Here is a 22478-nt window from a genome sequence, read left to right on the forward strand (position 1 = left end):
GACCCAGGAACCCGCCGGGCGCCGTGCCCACAGGCTCCTAGACCCAGGAACCCGCCGGGGGCTGTGACCATAGGCTCCTAGACCTAGGAACCCGCCGGGCGCCGTGCCCACAGGCTCCTAGACCCAGGAACCCGCCGGGCGCCGTGCCCACAGGCTCCTAGACCCAGGAACCTGCCGGGGGCTGTGACCATAGGCTCCTAGACCTAGGAACCCGCCGGGCGCCGTGCCCACAGGCTCCTAGACCCAGGAACCGGCCGGGGGCTGTGACCATAGGCTCCTAGACCCAGGAACCCGCCAGGCGCCGTGCCCACAGGCTCCTAGACCCAGGAACCAGCCGGGGGCCGTGCCCACAGGCTCCTAGACCCAGGAACCCGCCGGGGGCCGTGCCCACAGGCTCCTAGACCCAGGAACCCGCCGGGCGCCGTGCCCACAGGCTCCTAGACCCAGGAACCCGCCGGGCGCCGTGCCCACAGGCTCCTAGACCCAGGAACCCGCCGGGCGCCGTGCCCACAGGCTCCTAGACCCAGGGAGGCAGAGGAGCGGTGAGCTGTGGTTACAGCAGGCGCTCCCTGCAGGACTCCTCAGAGCCTTTCAAGGGAGGTGGTTTCCCAGACTTCTCTGTCCGCAGCAGCCTTTGCCCTGGGCACCGGGGCCGTGCAGTTTAATGAAACTTGGAGCTGCTGCAGGAGGTTGCAGGCCGCCCCTCGGGAGACAAGGAGACTGTGGCGGGGGCAGGCTAAGAGACCAGCGCGAGACCCGCGTCGGCCCTGAGCACTGAGCACTGGCCGCGGGCCTGGGCCCTCATCCGCAGACTGACTCTGAGAAGCCTGGACCCGTGGCCCCTTGGGCCTGTCAGACCGGCCTCAAGGGCCAGTGGCGGGCACAGGTGAGACAGACCCTCAGCACGGGGCGGAGGAGGTGTGGGACACTCCACTGCACTCCTGGGAGAGTGGACAGCTTGTGGGGACCCCACACCACTCCTGTACAGATGGGGAAACTGAGCCTCAGAGAAGAGACCAAACACACCCCTGCAGGCCTCCAGACCCCAGGGCGCCCTCCGGGAGGCTGATGGCGGGCCCACGCCATAGGTGGGCAGGGCGGTGGGACTCTACCGCGAGGTGTGTGCGCCTCCGGAGCCTGCCAGCCCCAGGCCTGAGAACGGTCCCGAGGGCCGCTCCCCATGCCTCGCTCTGGGGTGAGGATGGAGCCCACTTTCCAAAAGCAAACAAGACCCAGGATGAGGAGTGGGCTGGCCCACCGAGCCCCTGACGTGGCGGGGGGTAGGCCCCTGGTCCTCCGCAGGAGGTGTTCACACCCCAGGGTCAGAGCTCCAGTCCCCTCCGTGTGAACAGCATGGCTGCGCCCTCGAGAGGCGAGGTCTGTGCAGAATAGACGGAGCACCAGCTCAGGGAACAAAGCCAGGCAGATGCCGAGGGAACCAGGCTTCAGCCAAGGGGAGGCGATGGCTGTCCGGAGCCCCGGGGGAGGGGGGGTGCGGGCGGGGCGGGAGGGCTCGGAGCCTTGCTGGGGGTGCATGTGGGTCCCAGTCACCGTGAGGGACACCAGCTCCCCCAGACGCGGATGTGCCAGCCCTCCAGAAAGGGGGGGGGTGGCAGAGGGGCTCCCCTCAGGAGAGGAGTCGGGAGCGGAGGGGCGGGGCGAGCCCGGCCGGGCCTGGAGGCAGCCAGGGCGCGTCTGTGTTTTCTCTCGCCCTGGAGCCACTGAACCGCGTCCAAAGGGATGACCTCACTTCCACATCTGCCAGCAGCGTCTGTTTCCTGGGTTTGGAGCACAGCTCCGAGAGCGCTCAGGGCCGACGGAGGCCCATGCCTGGGCTCCAGGGAGCCCTCTCTCCTGCGCCCCCCGAGATCTGGGTTCTGGGTCCCTCGGGTCTGCTCGGCTGGGGGTGGGGGCCCCGCACAGGCCAGAGCATGATCCACGGCCCCTCCTGTCCCGCTGACTGTAGACCTCGCGAACCCAGCAGCGACGCTCTTGGCCTGAGCCAGCCCCCTAGGTCGGGGCAGGGGCAGAAGTGGTGTTAGGGGGCAGGCGTGGGCTCTACGCTGCTCCTCAAAGCCCCCTGGCCCTCCTACCGGCCTCCCCTGGGGACGCACCGACCCGGGCCTGTGCTCATGCAGCCCACCGGGGTCGTTCCCCTTCTGGGCCAGAGCTGCCCCGAGGCCCCGTCTGAGTGCTGACTGGGGCACAGGGGGGACCCAAGCTGTCTGCACTCACCTAACAGGTGTCACCTTCATCCAACCCCGTGTCCAGCTGCAGACGGGCCCCAGAAGCTGCCTGCTGTGCAGGGGGACAGAGGCTCTGAGACGAGACAGGACAAGGAGCCCCAAGGCTGGGCCTCCCATGAAGGGGAACCACAGGAGATGTGGAGGCCGGGGGCCAGCGGCCACAGTAAGGCCTTGCGCTGGGCTCCTGCCACTGAAACGTGGCTCTGTGCTGCCCACGCTCCAAGCCCCCACGGAACCAGGCACCTTGCTTCCGTCTGGAAATTGCCGTGTAATCCCCCCGCCGCCCCGTTACTATTTTCGCCTCGACTGCCAGGAGGCTCAGCAGGGAGCCGAATGCTCAGTGGCCCTCAGTGTCGCCCCGCTGGGCCCACCTCATCCTGGCTGCCCTTTCCAGCAAGCTTGCCCACCTAGGGCCTCTGCACCTGCTGCCAGCTTCTCCTGGAAGGCCCTGGCCTCGGTTACTTGGCTCCAAGGGGCCTTGGCGAGGCTCCCCCAGCCACCGGAGCCGCCTCCTCCCACAGGCACCGGCCAGCCTCCCATTCCTTCGTCCTGGGGTTCGCATCATCCTTGCTCTGCAGCCAGCCCGTGTGTCCACAGCTACCCTGCCTCCTGGACCACAGCGTCCGCCTGAGGGCTGTGGCCACACCCGTTCCCAGGGGACTCCCCAGCCACCAGCACGGGGTGGCATACAGCGGGCACTGGGCTAACGTGCGAGGGAGAAAACGAGCAGCTGTGGCCACGCTAAGGCCACGCGAGGCTTGTTATTACCTCCACTGTCTCTGCTTAACCGTTCTCCCTTCTAACGGTCCTGCTATAGACAGCTGTTGCTATGAACTGTTCTGATCCACTTTAGATCTGGGTGCAGCTGAGAAATGGAACAGAGACCCCCTGCTGTGGACCTGATCCCAGGGCCAAACGCCACGGGGCGAGGGGGCCGGGAGGCCATGCGGGCAGGCCGGGCACGCCCTCATTTTACACACGGGTGTTGACCCCGTGGGGGGTCTGGGCCGAGTCCCTGGGGAGGAGGCGCAGCCTGAGGAGACAGTGTTCCTCCAGAACACGGAACTGCAAACCGAGGAGTGGGATGAGTGGCCTGGCCTTCCTGCTGTCCAGAGGACGTGCTGTTTCTGTTGTGGACTGACCTCCCCCTCCCCCTCCCGCAGACCCCGGAAGGTCCAGGCCTCTCCTGGACCCCGGGACCTCAGTGGCCCCCACTGTGCAAGCTGTGCACTGGCAGAGTCAGGCCCTGACGCCCAGCACCGCCTGGAGCCCAGCCGCAGGGGGAGCAGGAAGTGGGCAGAGGCCGAGGTTGGACAGAGCACCCCATGCCCACCCACGCCCTCTGCTTCCTCCAGGAGTTGGGAGGAGACCACGAGGGCCCGGGGCTGAGGCTGAGGCTTCCATCGTGGGGAACGACCCTTGCCTGGCACCCAGCCTTGAGTGCTTGGGGGCCCCCACCCCACCCCACCCCGTCCCCACGTGGCCAGCTGCCCACCTGCTTGTCCTGCAGGTCGGAGGAGAGCTCATAGCTCTCGGAGAGGGACCGCGAGCGCTTGATGGCCTCCTCCTCGGCCTGCTTGCGCAGGATGGACGTCGAGTGCTGCAGCCGGGGCCTGCGTGCGCGCTGCTGCTGCTGCCCGGGCGGCCCCGCGTACAGCCCATAGGCGCCGCTCGGCGCGTGCTCGTAGGGCTCCGGGCTCAGGCCCGAGCCGGGCGCCAAGGGCCCCTGGTGGTAGGCGGAGGGGCTGTCCAGCGACGTGCCGGGCTCGCTGCTGGGGGCCTCGCCCTCAACGCTGCGGAGAAAGCACAGACTGGAGGTGAGGGGGAGACCGCAGCCCTGGGCCCCGCAGGCCGGCGTCCAGCCCACACCCCGCCCTCCCCTGGGTGGACCCCCGGGGCCCACGGCCACCCCTGCTTCATGCCTCCCTAAGGCTCCCCTCCTCTCACGGAGGCCCTGCTTTGGCTGTACAACATGCCCCGCACCCCCTACAACCGACACCCCGCCCTGATGGACCTGCTCCCCTTCCACTGACCCCCATGACGGGCCCCCATGGAGCAGGCTGTGCCCGGGACGCCCACTGACAGCCTGCGGGTCCCACCCCCTCGCTCCTGTACTCCCACTGCCAGGATTAAGTCCTTTTTTTCCTTTTTGACCAACAATGAACAGAGTGACTCCTTGCCGCATGCCCGCAGGGTCAGGCGTGCGGGCATCTGTTTTGGGCTGAGCTTGTCCCTCCCCACCAACACCCGCAAGCTGCAAGCCCTAACCGCTCAGCGTGTATCTAGAGACAGGCTTTCAGGACGCGATGGAGGTAAAACGAGGTCACGGGGCCTGATCCAAGGTCAGGACACACACACGGCCACCCTGCACCCAGCTCTCAGCATCGCGCTCGTGAGCCACAGGCAAGAAAGTGCTGAAGCCGCCCACCCCGTCCGTGCTGCTGGTGACCACCGGCCTGGAGGCGGACACAGAGCGTCTTCTCGAACTCTTAAAGCCAGTCTACGAGGACCGATTGCTCACTCCATCTCTGGGAGAGCAGACTGACACCCGCGTGGCGCCGGCTCTGCCCGAGGTCACGCAGGTTGAGCATGGGTGCGTCGGGATTAGAGCCCAGGATGGGGGCTCCTGCCACCCCACAGCCCTGGTCCCCGGGCCTGTGCGCACCCCTCAACCTTCCAAGTGTCCGGGAGGGCGTGGGGTGGCGTGGTTACTCACCCCACACTCGCGGCCCCAGAAGATGTGAGCCCAGAGGCGGCGACGAACGTGCAGCCAAGGTTCTGGGACCTTCGGGCAGCCTCTCCAGCAGTGCCGGCCACTCCCGCCCCTCAGGGCATCCTAGCATCCCTGGGGCCGGCGTGGCGGTCCCTCCGAAAGTGGCCCGGGGGAGGGAAGGGCGCAGAGCCCCACGGCTGCAAGTGCTCCTTTCTCTAGGGTCCCATCTTCACAGCAATGCAATCAGCAGCGTGTGCCCGGCCCACCCGCCCAGCTCTGCCCACCACGGAACGTGAGGCCATCGGCTGCCTCCCGGGGTAGGGGCCGGCGGGGCCCAGCCACAGGCACCCATGCCCGGGGCGCCTCTCCTGCCCGCTGCCAAGCCGGCACGTGCTGTCAGGCCGGCCGTCTAAGAATAGTGCCAGCCTTCCGCTCTGGCCCGCGGGGACGCTCGGTGGGTCTCCTACGGCAGAGCCTGCAGCCCAGCAGTGGAGGGTGATGAGGGTCCTCTCCTGGGGAAGAGCCCCGGGTGCCAGCCCCTGATGTGGCTGTGAGTCAGGGGCTCCCGCCCGCCCAAGGCCTGGCCCCAGGCCCAGCACCCCTGCTGTCCGGCAGTCACTGGCAAAAGCTTCCTCGGGGCCTCGTGGGCCCATGTGGGGCGAGGCCGGGTGCGCCCTGAGACAGCCCTGGACGGACAGCGGGAGGGGTGGGGGCAGAAGGTCGGGGGGCCTCAGGCAACGGGCCCCCCTGAGTGCACGTGGCTGAAGGGAGACTCTGTCTGCCCTCCTCCCTGAGACCCCAGGACCCGCTCCACATGTGCCCCCACTGGACAGCCTTCCATCAGGGCCGCTCTGTCTCCAGAGAAGAGGGAGACAGCAAATGCAATCGTGTCCTCGCAGCGAAGCAGCCAGGGCTCAGCTCGCCAGGATTTTAAATAGTCCCTGAGCCCCGAGGCTGCAGAAGTCACGGCGGTGACGGGCAGGTGCTGCACAGGGCCAGGCGGGGGCTGGGACCCGCCCCCAGCACCGACACCCCCCAGGCAAAGAAGGGTGTCCACCCTCACGGGGCAAGGGACTCAGCCCCTTCCCCAGCCTGCACTCACTTGGTCTCGAGCGATCTGCATGGGTGGAAGGGCGTTCCTCCTGCCTGTTTGAGGCAGAGGGTGCTGAGGAGGGAGGGGCAGGCGGCTGCCCCTGGACCCTGTGCAGGGCACGGGCCTCCTGTCCGGCTGGGCTCACGGGCGCAACATGCATGCCCGTGGCGCCCTGGCTGGATGAGGCTGGAGCCCCCGTGGGAGGGGCACTCTGATCTGCCACGGATGCAGGGGGCCTTTGCGGGGCTGGGCCAGCCCAGGGTTCCCGCTCGGTCCCTAAGTCAGCTCCTGACCGTCTCAGGCCAGCAGGTTCCAGAAGGTGCTCTGGGGAGAGGGCCAGGCCTCTGTCACGGCCAAACGGATGCGTGGCAGGCACCTGTGAGCCCGACCTCCGAGACACACCCACCTGCCTGCCTCTCAGCACATCCAGGCCGCCAGGGCAGGTCCCTGGACTCTCACCCAGCACCCCGCCTCTCCTCCCACAGCAGCCAGACCAATCCCAACAAAGGAGGGGGCACACCAAGGGCCCCCTGCCCGTCACACCGAGTGTGGAGACACAGCCCTCAAGGCCTGACCTCGCCATGCCCCCTCCCCTCGCTCACGCTGTTCCAGCCTCACTGGGGTCTGGCCCGCAGGGACATTCCGCTCTTCTCAAAGGCATCAGGCACTCCCTGCCTCGGGGCCTTTGCACTGGCTGTTCCCCTGCCTGGACCGCTGTTCCCGTCTTACATCTCAGCCCGCTCCATGCCTTCACCACTCCAGGGTCTTTGCTCAATGCCACCTTCCAAGGAGGCCCCCACCGCTCCACCGAATTAAAACCACGCCCCGCTCCGCACAGCATTCCTAACCCCTTACTCAGCGCTTTCGCAGCGCCAACCTGCCGCGGCTTTCCCTGTGCTGCCTTCCTCCCACGTCGGTGCCCAGGCTCTGTGGGCGCACAGGGTACTTGGCTGCTTTGCCGGCTATGCTCCCCGAGTGCCGACACGTGCACCAGACCAACAGGGTCGGTGAGGCCCGCCGGCCCTGGAGTGGGGCTTCTGACGTGCGCCACCCCCAATGAACACCCTGCCTGCCCCACACCTAACCCGCGATGGCCCCCGTCCCTTCGCGGAGGCCGAGCCAGAGTCCTGAGCTGAGTCACCGGCCAGTCCCTCCCCTAGTCCGCTCTGTGGCACCCATGCCCTCTATTTGTCCCCAAGTCCTGCCGACTCCACGTGAATGGTATCCACTTGAGTTGTGTGACGTGGCAGCCTCTGCATACCCCAAAAATCAAACCCTCAAAGCGTCCTGATAAGAAGTGGCCAGACCAAACCATTGCGACCAGCACGATACACCGTCCTCCAGTGAACGACTGGACAGAAGCAAGCAGAGCATGCACCGTCCTGAGCCAGAGAACATCACTCCTTCCTGGTCCTGAAGAGAAGTGACACATGCCAGACCCCAAGGGGGTCTTCCTCATCCGAGCCAGAGCCCTGGTGAGCCAAAGGCACGTTTACGGGGGAACCCCGGGCGCTGACAGGCACGCTGGCCTCAGGTTTTCAGGGCACCAGCTAGACCTGGTCATCGAAGTGCAACCCTGCAGATGCTAGAGCTCTGTCCTGGCCAGCCCTCAGCTCTGGATGCCCAGGGCGGCCTGCCCCAGGGACACAGGGCACTGGCCCACCCTCAGCAGCCCCGAACACCTCTTCCTCACCACAGTGCTCGCCCAGTGGGAGCTCCAAGTCCCACCACCCAGGAACCCCCTCTCTCGGGGAAGCTTCTGTCCATCAGCCAGGATCGGACACTCCAGAGTCAGCCCTCAGCTGCACACGGGGATTCGAGAGCACGCGCAGACCCTGGGCCACGTGCAGATCGAGGGTCAGGCGGGCCCCATGCACACCACTGCTGCTCCCCGACCGTTCAGAGTTCCCGGGACGTTCCGTGAGAATCAGGAGTGCGGCCAGTGCTCTGGGCAGACGCTCCTGATCCGGCCTCCCTCTCCCAGAGATTCTCACGAAGGAAGCAAGGCCAATACGCAGAGGTGCGTGCAAGGAATTCCACGGCTGTGTTGTATCTGATTGTAGAAACTTGGAAATAATCTAAATGCCTGTCAGCAAGGGACTGATTTACATAAATCACACATCAATATGATGGAAACTAATGGAAACAACGTTAAGTGGGGGGAAGGTCTGGCCCGAGGGAAGTTCTTGTGATAAACAGTGGGAGGACCTTTCCGGCTGACGGGAGTTTAATACAGTCTGCGAAGCCAGTCAGTGACGCGGAGTGAGAAGCCGGAACAGCCCCAGCCCTGCCGTCCACCGCAGGTATCGGCTCACAGGGGAAGACTGTCCGGAGCTCCAGGTGGATTCCGAAGGCTGGGGCGCTCGCCCCCACCTTCTCCCAAGAGCCTGGGCAGACAGCACCCACCCGTCCCTGACTCGCTCCTGCAGGCCCGCGAGCACCCTCCCACAGGACCACGCGGCTGGGGGCGCGTGCCAACACCCACGACGGCACGGGGCCGCCTCCCACCGAGGGCTGGAGCGCACGGCCAGGGACGACCTGAGGCCGGCGGCCAAGCCTCTGTCAGGCTCACAGCCCGCGTCGCCCAGCTCAAGAAAGGATGCTCTCGCGTGGCCAAACTGCCCGTCCCTGGAGGTGTACAAGCCGCAGCAGGGCAGACACCTGCTGGAGGCGGGGCAGAAGGACCCCTGCCACTGACGGGTGCCGTCTGCACAGTCGGTACACGGAGACGGCCTTCAAAACGCCATCGGCTCGTGAAAAGCGCTTTCTAAGCGCGGTCTCCAGTTCTCTGACCGACAGGGCCCCGCCTGCAGGTCCCGGCAGTGAGAGGTGGGAGGGGCAGGGGGGTCAGGGTCACCCGCCCTGCCTGCTGGAGGGGCCCCCTGCGGACACCACCCATGGCCGAGCTGTAAACGCTCCTGAAGGGGCTTCTGGGCCCGGGGGAAGGGGCTTCTGGGCCCGGGGGAAGGGGCCCGGCTCCAAGGCTGAGATGCCACATCCCCACTCCAGCTGGTGGGTGAGTCAGGCAGGGGGCCCTCGGCCACACGGACGTCTCTAATTATGGCCTGTGAGGTCATGAATGACTTTTCTTAAGAAAAACGCTAGTCTGAGGCAGCTGTGGGCAGAAGCAGAGACCCGCTGCTCACCCCCAGCACTGACGATGCCGATAACAGAAATAATGTTTACAGAGTCAGGGCTGCTTACTCCCCGCGACCGCTGACACACCTCCCAGGCACAGAGAGGCTAGCCTGCCCCGAGACACGCAGCTCACAAGTGAGGTCAGAGCCCACACTCACACCCGCTGTGCCTGAATAGCTCGCTCTCTCTCTCTCTCTCTCTCTCTCACACACACACACACACACACACATGCACAGCAACGCTCCCTGTAAAGCCTCAGGGTGTGCGAGTGCTGTATTGGGCGATTAACCTACATGGCCTGTGACCCAACCGCCACCCCGGGACCAGGGCGCGCTGGGCCACTGTCCCTTCCACAGACGAGGAGCGTGGGGTGTGAAGCTGAGCTGCTGGGTCACGGGTGCAGGGGACTGGATCCCCATCGGACGCACCTGCCACCTGGCAGCAGAGAGGAAGCGTGTGCCCCTGGGGGCAGGGCTGGGGTCCAGGGCCTGGGATCCTGGGGTCGTGTGTGGTCATGACATAAACCAGCCTGGGGTATGTGGCGCCAGCGGTGGTCACATCGTCTGGAAAAGCCACTGTCTTCTGAGTGGGCCAGCCCCACGCGGAGGGAGAGCCATCTGCAGGCCTGTCTGTGGTCAGATGTCCACACCAGAGCCGCCTCCACACTCCCAGCAGAGTGCCCAGGCCCGAGCAACACAGCCTCCCAGACACATGCGCTCCCTCCCACCTCCGCCACACTCTGTTCAGGGTTTCTGATTCCCAGAAAGGGAGGTTCAAGCCAGAGTCAACAGGAGACTTCACAAGCCTTCCCTCCCAACCCCCTGCTGGGGCTCCTGCGGCTCTGTGGTCACATTAGCAGAGGTCTATCACCCAGGATGGGGAGGGGACGGGTCCTGCTCTGCACTAGGTTCTGGGTGACAGATGCAGACAGACCAGGGCAGGGTCTGAAGGGGAGGGAGGGTGGGAAGGGACTGGTGGCCGTGTCCCCCATCGAGGGACCACAGGAGCAGAGATGTGGTGAAGGTAGCGTGGCTTCAGGAGGCAGAGCGTCAGCCGCTCAGCACCTGGCGGTGGTGGGGGGCTGCCTCAGGGAGTGCGGGCATTCCCGCAGGGTCTGGAAAACCAGTCCTCAGGGACCGAGCTGGCTTGTGGTGGGTCACGCCCCACGTACAGTCAGCCGGCGTGCCACAACGCAAGCTAAGTTCACATTTATAATCCCTGACGTGACCCCATTGAGAAGACCTGGCTCCCCCGCCCTCTGCTGATGGGAGAACGGAGACTTGGGTTCGGGGTGTGCCCAAGGTCGCAGAGCTCAGACCACAGCCAGGTTTCAAGGGCAGGTCACCTTCCCAGGCTTTCGACTCTGTGAGACGTGCCTGGGCCTGGAGGCAGCCCCCTCCCCGAGGGCTGGCCTGGCCCCGAGAACCAGTGGACAAGGACACAGAGGGCTGATCTGAAGGGAGAGGTGAGTGTGTAAAGGGACACAGAGCTGGTGTGCCAGCAAGGAGGGGGCGGAGCGGGCTTCCCCGGGGACCCCGGAGGCTGCTCCTGCATCAGTCACCCACACCCGCCTCCAGGGAGGCCTAAGACATCACAGCCGGGACTGCAGCTGGTAAGCAGTCCTCAGGATGGACGCCTGGCTGGCTACCGAAGGGACTGATGGGCCCCAGGGGACACTGAACCCTGGCCATCGTGGGGGGGAGGAACTGCGGACCTCATGTCCTCAGGGAGATGCTGGGCACCTTCGCTGGTGGGCAGGTCCGGTAGAAGGACCTCAGGATGGGTGGATGCAGAGGCAACAAGGGCCTCTGGTGAGGGCTCAGGGCCTCCAGGCCCTGCTGAGGGACTGGGGTAGGCTGGAGCCGCAGCCGTCCAAACAGCCACCTGAACACCAGCGTGATTTCTGCTCAGCCAGCGAGGAGCACTGTCTCAAAGCTGAGGGAGCGGACGAGACTTCTGGACAGTTGAGGCCACCCTAAGGGCTTGGTGGGGGTCGGGAGGGTCTGGCTTTCACCCAGGTCCCCAGATGGCTTTAATGGGGATACACAGCGATCAGACAGGAGCCGAAAGAACCCGTGTCCGGCCTGGGCACGCTGTCTCTGCTGCCTGGTGGGCCCCTGGAATGCGAGCCCCCACCCCTGCCCGCCACCCCCTCTTGGCCGACAGTGACTCCATCCTTCCAGCCGCTCCAGTTCCTCTCGGGCCGCTCTTGGCAACTGTCTTGCTCACACTCTGCATATCATCCGTCAGCAAAGCAGGCTCTGCCACCCTCGAGAGCGCCAGCATCGGACCACTCGGTGACCCCCTCACCATGTTGGGGCCAGCTTGGCCCGTGCGGCCCCTGCCTCATTGCTGGGTTCCGGCCCCGCCCACCACACCCCCGCCTCCCCCATTCAGCAGCTGGGACCTGTCGAGACACAACTTGGACCAGGTCCCTCGCCCGCTTGCTGCCCTCCCGGGGCTCAGGGCCAAGTCCTCCCGTGAGCCGGAAGGCTCTGCAGGACGGTCCCCACGCCCTGACGTGCTCCCACCAAGTCCTCCCGTGAGCCGGAAGCTCTGCGGGATGGCCCCCACGCCCTGACGCGCTCCCACCACAAGGCCTTTGCACATGCTTCCGCTCTGCTGGGCTCTTCCCAGACGGCTGCCCGGCTCGCCCCTCGCCTCCTCCCGCTCTCTGCTCAAAGGCCACCCGAGTGTCAGGGAGCCCCAGCCCCGCCTCCCTCCCGGCTGCACCTCTGCAGTGCCAGCCGCTGTCTGGTCTGGCACCCGGAGGCACGCACACTCCCAGCCACTGCGAACCGTGTTAGAAGGGCCCAGACTCCCAGGGACTGTGCTGTCTGCCACACGGACCCCAGGTCTGTGCAGCGGGACCCGGGCCGGGCGGGCATGGACTTATGGGAGATGGTCTCGGCCCTGGGCCAGGGGATGGTGGGGTTTCGGAGCCACAGAGACTGGAACCCACCCGAACTTACACCTCTATGCAGAAAACCCACACAAACATGACTCAGAATTGTCTAGAAACAGGGTTTCTAAAGGCAACCAGAAGCTTTTCTACCTCCCCAGCATAACCTTCAGGGTCTAGGAGGACAAGGACCCTCTGGCCGGGCACTGCCACCCCTCCCTCAGGGTGCCCAGCGGGCAGAATCAAGGTACCTGGAGAGTGGCCCCCAACCCGGGCTGTTCCCCAGACTCTTCGGGGAGATTCGGCAGCCAATTCCTGCCTGACTCAGGAGCTCCCCGGAATTCAAAGGGTCAGCCAGCACTATGGCCCCAGAAACTGGACTTCTAAAAGAGTCCTGGCCAGTCGTGACCTGTGGGCCGTCTGGAATCCCAATGACCTGGCCAGGCACCTCCCGTTGGATGCAGAGGAAACTGAGGCCCGGGAGGAGAGGCCAGCCAGCCCCCTCCCCGCCCGCCGCCCCCAAGTCCCGCCTCTGGACGCCCACCCCCCTGAGTCCTGCCCACGTGGCTCCGTTGGGTCTACATAGAGCAGTGGTCACTGTCTTCCTCTCATTCCTTACATTAGAACTAGGTGCCAGGAATGCTCATTCATCCCGATTCTGGCTTCTCTTTGATAAAATGAGTAGAGAACATACTTCCGGGCGGCATCCATTGCTGAGCTGAGTGGTGGTCGCCAGCCCTGGGTGGACACCCGCCTGCCTGTCCCGTGGGCACCGGGGCCGGGCCTGCTTCACCGATGCCAAGGGTGCAGAGCCTCAGCCACAGTCCAAGTCCCCAGGGGTGCCGCCCCCCGGGCTGAGCCTGGTTTCACACCAGCGAATGGTCCTCACCGCCCCAGGGCTGTGCGCACAGCAAGTGCTCGGCCTGCAAACCCAGGCCCGGCCAGGGTCCTGCCGCAACGGCCCGCGATTCGCAAGAAACACCACCTCTATGGAAGCCAGGCTCCACAGCCGAGACTGGGACGGCCGAAAGTAACAAACAAAGCGTTTAAAGAGGAGAGTGACTGAAGAGGCCCGCCAGTTTTATCGTCGCTCGAGGTTTTCTCAGGACCTGCACAGTCTCATTCACCAAACCACAGTTGCGGGCGGCGGGCTGCACAGGGACCACCGTGGAGACACGAAACCCGGGAGCCCACTGGGAGATCTGACCTCCCCAGGAGCCCCCTGACAACCCTCTCCCCCAGGCTGGCCACTCCGGTCCGTGAATGTTCACTGAAGCCAGCTCTGTGGCACAGCCAGGTCAGGGCCAGAGACGCGGGGGACGCTATGTCGACGGCTGGTATCAGGAACAGTAACAGAGATGCAGGGGACGCTACGTCGATGGCTGGCATCAGCAACAGAAATGGAGATGCGCCAGGCACCGCAGGCTGGCGTGCAGAGCCCAGGCCCCAGCGCCTGAGGCGGGAAGCGCTGTCTGGGCCCCGGGAGGGACCCTGGGCAGTGATGGAGGGCTCTTCTCTGCTCAGGACCCCCGTTTCTTGAGGCTGAGCAGAGGAGGTGGGGTCCACCGTGGCACAAGGCCGGTGGGCCATGCCTGGGGCTGCAGGAACCCAAGGGTTTGGGACCCCAAAAGGCTCGATGAGGAGGGGGTGCTGGACCCCAGCACTGGGGCAAGGCCAGGGAAGGGTCCCGGGTTCAGCTGGGGCGGTGGTCGGGGGGGACAGCAGTGGTGTTCTGGAAAGGCACTTCCATCCTTCCTTGCAGCGACCCTCAGCAACCTTCGGTGACAAGAGGCCTGTGCTGGCTGTGACGGGGGAAGGGGAGAGCGGCTGGACCGCGGGCCAGTGACAGGCCGGAGTAGGGAGATGCCGATGCCTGTCCATGGGTCCTGGAAGACACCCTGGGGGGCTGGGAGGGGCAGAGGCCACTGAGTAGCTGGGAAGGCCAAGAATGGGGGTGCTGGTGGGAGGGGAACGCTGGCTGGTGGGGTCGGGGGAGGAGGGCGGGGCAGCGGGAAGCGGAAGGGCCCCCCCGCAGCCGTCCAGCCACTGCCCTCCATGCCACGCAGGCACAGCTCGCTGGCCTGACTGCCCCATCTGCTCTGGGGCGAGGACTGCGGCCGCTGCCCCGAGGTCTGTCCTGCTGGGGACGAGGCCCAGCCCCGCTCCGCCTCCTGGGCTTCGGCACCAGCGCTAATTACGGGCACAGAGGCCTCCAGGAGCGGCTTTTGTACACGTATAAAAATACAGGACTTAGAACAATGGACTCTTCTGAGTGAGAGACTATTTTTAGAGCCCCGCTCCCTGCACTAGCATCCAGCAATTCCCCGTTTGTCAGCTGCTGCTGGCGAGATGGGCCGCAAGCCTACCGTGAGAAGTACAATGTTGGGATGCCCGCGCCGTGTGGCGTGGGGCGCTGCCCCGGGTCCCAGGGGCCCGTAGGGCAGTCACCACCCCACAGAGTCCCAACGTGAGCCGGTGAGAGACTGCATGGGGGGCCTGGCCCCCTGCCTGAGCCTCAGCTTTGCCACCGCGGGGCATGGATCAGGGGACAGGGCGCCAGGGCGAGGAGTCCTGCAGACGGCCGGGAACCCTTCCAGGGGGCTGGGGCCGCGCCCTTCCTCAGACAGGCCTGTTCTCTCCAGTGCACGGCCAGAGGGGAGGAACACGCGTCCGCTGGGCCTCCAGGCCCTTGCCCCGGCCTGCCAGCCTGCTTCCAAGTCACCCTTCCGGCCCCCGGGAGGGGGCGGCTCCAGCGTCTCTGGCACAGGCTTTGCTCAGAACATAAAGAAGGTCTGTCTGTCCGCCTGCTAGAGCCAGGCCGGACCTTCCTGCGGCTCGCGTTGAGTCACTCCCATCAAAATAGCCCTGACAGCCGGAGGGTCAGAGGTCAGCCCCGAGAGGCCACAGTCAGGACACGCATGGCGGGGCCCGGGGCCCGGAGCGTGGCCAGCATGGGGCGTGAGGGTCACCCTGGGAGGAGGGGTGGGGAAGGGGGTCCTGCAGCTACTGCGCCGTCTCCCCACGCCTCCACCGCCGCCCGCCCCCCACTCTGCACTGTGGGCTGGGAGCCTGAAGGCCTGCTCTGCTGCATCTCCACCTCGGAAAGCCGGCTCCAGTAGCAGGGGGAAGGGTGCACACACCCTGCTCAGGCCCCCGGGGCTGGGGACAGGGCTCAGCGAACTCAGAGAGCCCTCGCTGCACGAGTGAACGGCGATGCTACGCGAGCGATGCTGCCCGTGACCAGGGGCTCGATGGACCCGTCTGTCCACTCAGCGCATGCCGAAATGCTAAGGATGAGGTCCACAGGCGAGTGGGGTCCGGAGCTGGCCCGGGACACTCCCACCCTCCCTCCCAGGGCAGGGCCTGGGACCCCGAACACCCGACCTCTAGGATCTTTGGGCGGCAACCCCATCCCTGGCACGGCACCCAGGTCACCTCGCTGCTCTTGCCCACAGCCAGGCTCCCTCCTTGCCTGTTTACAGCAAGCAGGGGCACAGGGCCCTGTGGGCAGACAGGCTCTCTGGGTCCCAGCCGGCAGGTAGGGCCTCTATGGTCTACTGCTCTGGCCCGTGTCTGCGCTCGCCACCCAAACGGCTGCGGGTCTCGGAGGGACAGACACATGTTCTGCACCCAGAACACTGCTCTCCAGGCCTCGAGTCACAAAGCCTCTGCGGGGACACCCTGGCACGGCTCCCTGGGGGCCCCCGCCCAGCCCTGGGAGGCCCGCGGGCGGGCACCAACTGGGGCCCCGCCAGGAGGTGGGAGCCGACTCCCTCCAAGGCGGCAAACCTGTGTGTGTTCAGGCGGGCCAGATGCCAGCTGGCGGGGGAGCCCCGGGGCTCTGGGTGGGAGCTGGCGCACACAGCCTGCCGTCGAGCCTGGCCAGGGCCTCCGCTGGCGCGGTGCTGCGCACACAGCATCACCATCAGTCCCGGGGGCCCCGATCAGCCTGGGGCTCCCACCCCACACACCGGGGGGCCGAGCAGCAGGCCAGGGGCCAGGCCTGCATCCCGGGAGAACCGGGCTTCTGACGCCAGCCCTGCGGCCAAGCGTGGAGACGGGCTGTGAGAAAGCCCTTTATCCTCCCCAGTGCCATCTGGGCCGGGACCGAAGCAAGGGTGGGGCCCAGCCAGCTGGGACCCTGGCGTCAGCCCCGGAGGCCTGGCGCCCACTTGGCGTCTCCTCATGGGCCGATGAGAAGGCAGAGCTCTCGGGGGGACGGGGCTCCCCATGAGGGGGCTCACAGGGTCTCAGCACAGAGCTCCAGATGGGCCCCCGAGGATCAGGCCCTGTGGGCGCACATTCCCGCGTGGGGATGGCCACGCCCACAGGGGCTCCCTCTCCGCTGGTCACAGTCCCACCGCTCCCTGCGGCCCGACCACACCCACGGGCTCCGGGCCTTACGCCACCCTCCTGCCGGTCGCGTCCGTTTCACGGGCTTGCCGAGGACCAGCACCCGCGACCGACTCAGAGCAGAAGTCAGGTCTGCAGCCAGGGGCCGGCCGTCCTCAGGGAGCCCGACTTAGGACACCAAGTCCCCGGGGCAGGGACCCGGAATTCCCACAGCTCCGTGTGGCCCTGCCTTCCGCCCTGCCGCGCCCTCCAACAGCTAGAATTTGAGGGTCCCCGACGTGGCGCCATCACACGGATATGACCACAATGCCGTGGTCGTCGTGGCCACCGAGCGTCGACTCACCAGACACGCTCCCTCCTCCGTTTCACAGGGAGAGTGGTGGTTTCGTCACTCACTCGTGTCCGACTCTTGCGACCCCATGGACTGTAGCCCGCCAGGCTCCTCTGTCTGTGGGATTCTCCAGGCAAGGATACTGAGTGGGTTGCCATTCCCTTCTCCAGGGGATCTTCCAGATCCAGGAATCGAACCCGTGTCTCTTGCCTTGCAGGCAGATTCTTTACTGACTGAGCTATGAGGGAAGTCCTAAAAAGCATCCATCTGACCCCAGACGCCCAGGACACCCTGGGGTGTGCCCACCCAGGACAGCCCCCTGCACCCCTTCGTGTGGGGAATGCTGCTCTGAAGCTCAGGAAGTGCCGCATGGAGCGTGGGGCCCGGGCTCGGGGGTAGGCCGGATGGGGTCAAGCTCCAGCCGCCCCACTGCTGGGCTGAGCGACCCCGGGAAGGTGGCCTCCCTGCTCTGGGCCTCCACGGCCTCCTTGAAGCAATGGACATCAGTCCTGCCACCAACCACTCAGCAGGCACATGGGGACCGCATGAGGATCCACTGTGCCAACTGCTAGCGCCCAGGTGAGCGCGGCGCTGTTTCGGCTCTGCACATGGGAGACGAGGGCTCGGCGGACAGCCTGTGAGGGTCTGTCGAGGCCAGAAAGAGACGTGGGACACGTGATTCCAGGCCAGGCCCAGCCTCGGCACGTGCGGGGAGCCAGGACCCCGGTGTCATGCACAGAGCCCCGTCCTCTCAGCCTGCCCTCGGCTCGCCTGAGCGCTGGGACCTCTGCTCCCCTCGCCGCGTCTCAAGTGCAGATGGCATCACCCCTCCCTGTCCGTGTGTCTCACCAGCCACTGCTTCCCGCCCGCTCTCTGCCAAGACCCTCGGCCCCCGGCGAAGCCAGGGTGGCCCTTGTTGATTCTGACTCTTTGCATCAGGAGGACTCGAGCTTCCGACGCCAGGGCACACTTGGAAAGAGTTTTCCAAACACACACACACATACACGCACGGCCAAAAATCCTCCCGGCTGAGCCAAATTAAATACAGAGGCCTCTAGTTATTTCCATACACGCAGAAGGGACTTAAAGAAAGCAGCTCTCTGTGGCAGGCTCCGGCAGACAGGGCCGGGCCGGGCCCCAGGGACGCCCGACAGGGCAGGGAGGAGGCACCGGCTGGGAAGACGGGCTTCGGGAGAGCGGGCGGGCGGAGAGCAGCCCCGTCACGCAGGCGGCCCACCCTGTCGGCCGGGACCCGGCGTGGGGCCCGCTCAGGGCCCGGGACACTGTCGGCCCAGCCAGACGGGGCCCCCGAGCTGCCTTACCAGCCCCCCACCACCACAAAGCCCTGTCAACCCGCAAATCCTCCAGGTCCTTGCCAACTTAAAATCTTTGTCAGGGTCGCGACTCCTGGGGGCCGGCGCCCACACCCGCCCCCACAGGGCCCTGTCCCCCATGTGTTGTGGCCTCTGGAGGTGTCCACGGCCCTCCTGGGAGGCTGGGTGCCCACAGTGGAGGGGGCATTGCCAGCAAGAGGCCTCAGGACCCCACTGACCCCGGGAGGCGCACGTCTGTCACCCTGGAGGGCGGCTTGGAAACTCGGCACAGGTGAGCACGACGCTCAGGGCTCCTGTACACCTGCCTCCCCTCTGACACTCCCTGGGGCAGGACTGCGCAGACACCCTGTCATCATACCCCAGGGGCCAGCGGTCAGCAAGAGCTCATGCTCAGAGCTGGAGGTGACACCCGCCCGAGGCAGGGGCCCTCTTGCCTGCCCGTTTACTTGATGGAGAAACTGAGGCACTGAGGGGATGTAACTTAGCGGGGGAGAGGGGAGCAGACCGAGAATGCCCCCGGTCACAGCGCTTGATGCCCCCGCCTCCACTGTCGTGGGGGAGGGGCCCGCCTGCCTTGTCTGACCCTGACCCCCTCCCGCCTGCCTCCCAGGACCTGAATCTGCGGTGTGCCGACGGGCCCGCCATATGTAGCCCCCCGGCGAGGGCCTGGGGGGTCAGGACGCTGCCCCTCGACCTCCCACAGCAGCACAGAGCCCCGCCCGTCTGGCGCCTGGCAGGCAGGAGCTGCGTGCCCTGAGGCAGGCGGGTAGGCCCCTCTGTGCCTCAGCTTCTCAGCCATGAGACGGGGTGTCGTGCAGTCCACACGGCCGCCCTGAGGGCCACACGGCAACACCCAGAGGCCCTCGCAAGCCTCAGAGACAGGCGTCGGAGCAGGGGACCCACGACCTGCGGAGGGAAGGGGGCGCTGACCGCGCGGCTCTCTGGCTGGGTCGTGTGTGTGGTGGGGTCCGGGCTGACCGCCACCTCTGGGGTGGGAGTGTGGGGAGGGGGATGGACTCAGGAAGGGGGTCGTGCATATGTGTGTAGGGGGGTCCGGGATGACCCCCGCCTCTGGGGTGGGCAGGTGGGGAGGGGGACGGATGCAGGTGCCAGGTCAGGAGCTGCAGGACAGATGGACAGAACGCACAAAAGCCGCCCAGGCAGCACCCAGGGGAGCCTGGTCTCCCACGCCAGACAGAAGGTGCTTGGAGGCCGTGGGTCAGGCCGCCCAGGGGCCGGGCGAGAGGAGGGGCCCATGTGTCTGGGGGGAGACAGGGGCGCAGGGGGCCTCGGGGCAGCAGGCAGGGCCCCGCGGGGACGGGGAACAGAGAGCCCCGGTCCTGTCTGAGGCCTGACCGGAGGGCTGGCTCTGCCCCGCGGGGTGGGCGTCACTCGGGCCCCAAGGCAGGGATGCCAGCCAGGCTCTGGGTCCCCAGGCTGGGCCACTGGAGGGACCCGCCCGGGGAACAGAGCTCCGCCGCCAGAGACGAGGCCGAACACACAACAGCCCCTCGAGTTAACATCCGCACGGCGTCTGGGATCTGCCTAATCCAGGGGCGAGGAAGCAAAAGTGCCCCTGGGGGCCATGACGCCCTTTGCATACGCTTGGGGGGTTTCCATGGTGAAGACTTTAACACAGTGCTAGGAATCTGCTGTCCACATCGAGGCCTGTCTAACTTTCTGGGCCATTTGGCCGTTTTTACTGAGGAAGAAAAAAAAGTAACAAACCCAGCACGTTTAATTTATGACTCTGAGAAAGTTGAGGGCCAGAGGGAACACAGAGCCTGGGTCTGCACGGCTGAGCCTGCCCCGGGCGGGCGCACAGCACAGGGGGAAAGCACTTCCCGGTCACTTCCTCCCTGTGCCTGGCCCTGTCTCTGGCTGGGAGGCGTGGTGGTGTGAGAACTGGACGCATTTCCCCCTGGGCCTGACCGGGGCCTACACGGGGAAGTCAGACCAGGTAATAAGAACCCGGAAGCGGGTGGCCTTTCCTAATCGCAGGCTACCAGCCCAGCAACCCCACTCCTACGGCCCCGGGGATCCAGAGGACACGTCTCACCCCCAGGTGACCTCATGGCGTGGCAAACATGCTTTTGAGACACAAGGCCACTCTGGCCAGAGCTTCGAGGGTGCCATGTCCGCAGAGCGGGCTCTCCGCGCGTCCCCGTGCGGCGGCTGGGCTGGTGTCCGAGCCCCAGGTGGCGGGTCCTGCTCCTCGCCCACACCCCCTTCCTGCGTCTCCCCTCTCCCCACTGTAGAGAGCTCAAGCCCCGTCTCCCCCAACCACGTCAGAGAGGGAGGAAGATACACCCTAACCAGAAGACCAGACCTATGCAGTGCAAAGCCTGACTACGTGATTTTCATTTTCCTCACCTCAGTCTCCTCGTCTGTGAAATGGAACCAATACCAGCCACTTCACAAGGCTCTTGGACGGTCAGAGAGGCCAGGGGTGTGCAAGGTTCAAAGGCCACCCGAACGTCAGACACTGTCCTTTGTATCCTGTAGCTGGTTTCAAGCGTGGCTCAAACCTCTGTTAATTCCAGACCCACCAGAGCCAGGTGAGGGTGCCCTCCCTGACTGCAAGTCCTGGGCACCGGTGGGGCTTTGCCCAGCCTCGAGGGGCCGCTTCCCCGTCCCATGGCCGACGTCACCTAGCTCTGCTGAGGCCCTGGACACAACACGGTCTAGCCTGTGTGGGAGGTGCAGCCCTCAGCTGCGAGCGGGAGGGCGAGCACACACGCCACAGCCCACGACCGGGCCCTCCTCACCCGGGCTGCCCTCGGGGCCCCCAGTCAATGCCGCTGCGCAGCACGAGCAGCCCCGGGTCGGCCCGCGGCCAAAACGAGGGGCCACCCGTTCCCGGCTGGGAACAGCGTCCTGGAGCCCCGGGCTCTGCAGAGACTCAGAGGCGACCGCCCACCACTCTGTGCAGACTAACTCATCTAAGGAGTGCCTCCCGGCACGCACCTTTTACAAATGGGGGAACCGAGGCACAGCAAGGCTAAGGAACGTGCCCCCGATCACAGAGTCTACAGCATCTGCCTCCTAGCTGCTGGCCCCAGCCCCCTCCCTCAACAAATGACCCTGTGTCCCGCGGCTCTTCACCCACAGAGGGGGATGCCCAGGCCCAGAAAGGGGATGTGACGCGACACCCAGCTCCCGGGGAGGCCCCTTCTCTGAAATAGTCAGGGTCAAGAACGGCCCTGACCGTGGCCGTAGCTCACACGTACTGAGCTCTTACTATGATGTGATAAGGCAGCGTTTTCAAGGTTTCCCTCGGAGAAATGCGTCCAGTTCTCACACCACCATGCCTCCCAGCCAGAGACAGGGTCAGGCACAGGGAGGAAGTGCTCACTTTGGCATGCAGACAGACACCCACGCTGCCCAGACCACGGGCCGTTCCGGGGAACCCGAACCAGGAGGCTCCCCGCTGAGGCTTTTTTCAAAGTTTCCGGTTTTCTTACTGGCCCTTGTCTCCTCCCACGGGATGGAACTCAGCAGCCCACACGCACGTGTGTCCCCCAGTGACCTCGAAGGCTGTGGGCCTGGGCTTCCTCACCACGTGGAGGCCGACTGTGTTTACACTGATCCCTCGGCATGTTGGGGGACAGTCAGCTTTTGTCCCCGAGACCCCACGCCACACCGAGACTGGCCTGGAGCAAGTGTGCTACCCGCAGAGAGCGGCAAGTCATAGGGAGCAAGGGCCTCGTCTGGCTGGCATCCCGCTGGAGTGTCTGGGGTCTGCGGTGTCCGGCAAGACACCAGGAGGACAGACAGAGTTTGTTATCTGCCTGCCAGCCAGCTGGCACGTTCGGGAACGCCTTGGGAATCCCCATAGCAGGGGCTACTAGACTCCTGTTCTGTGCTGTCGGGAACACACGAAAGGTTCCATTTGCGATGTGACTTGTTTTGCTGAAGATTACTGAGTCCCAGAGGAAGCACAGCCTGGCTGTGAAGAGCGCAGACCTTGGGGTCAGGCAGGCAGAGACCACATCTCAGCTGCTGGACTTACTGGCTGGTGACCTGGGCAAGTCACGTAACCCTCCCCCAACTGAAAAAGAGGCACAGAAGATGCTCTTTCTCAAAAACTGCTTTGAGAACTAAGTCCTTCTCTAAGTTCACCAAACAGCAACCGTTGCTGTTGTTTTTATTATTATTACAACAACCTTGGAACAAAGAGGAAAAAACAAGGCCGTCATAGCTTCCCCATCTATGCACGGAGGGAGGGGACCCTGGCTGTGGCTCCACACCTGGGCCTGAAGTTCACAATGAACTATCTCCATGTCAGGAAGCTGCAAACCAAGGAAATAAAATGGAAAGAACAGTTCTTTCCATCAAGGAGCAGAGAAGCTCCAGCCAAGTACGAAG

The 22478-nt window shown here is 65.4% G+C and overlaps 1 protein-coding gene across 9 annotated transcripts in view; it reads right to left on the reverse strand.

The window, feature by feature from the left end:
• The window catches only part of IQSEC1 (IQ motif and Sec7 domain 1), a 142734-nt gene that overhangs the window by 26100 nt on the left and 94156 nt on the right, over nucleotides 1–22478 (reverse strand). For all 9 annotated transcript variants that reach the window (XM_027523705.1, XM_027523703.1, XM_027523698.1 and 6 more), the window contains exon 2: nucleotides 3742–4039. In XM_027523705.1, the coding sequence (XP_027379506.1) occupies nucleotides 3742–4039 (298 nt within the window). The remainder of the gene's footprint in view (nucleotides 1–3741; nucleotides 4040–22478) is intronic.

Source organism: Bos indicus x Bos taurus, chromosome 22, assembly GCF_003369695.1.
Source record: "Bos indicus x Bos taurus breed Angus x Brahman F1 hybrid chromosome 22, Bos_hybrid_MaternalHap_v2.0, whole genome shotgun sequence".
Lineage (NCBI taxonomy): Eukaryota > Metazoa > Chordata > Mammalia > Artiodactyla > Bovidae > Bos > Bos indicus x Bos taurus.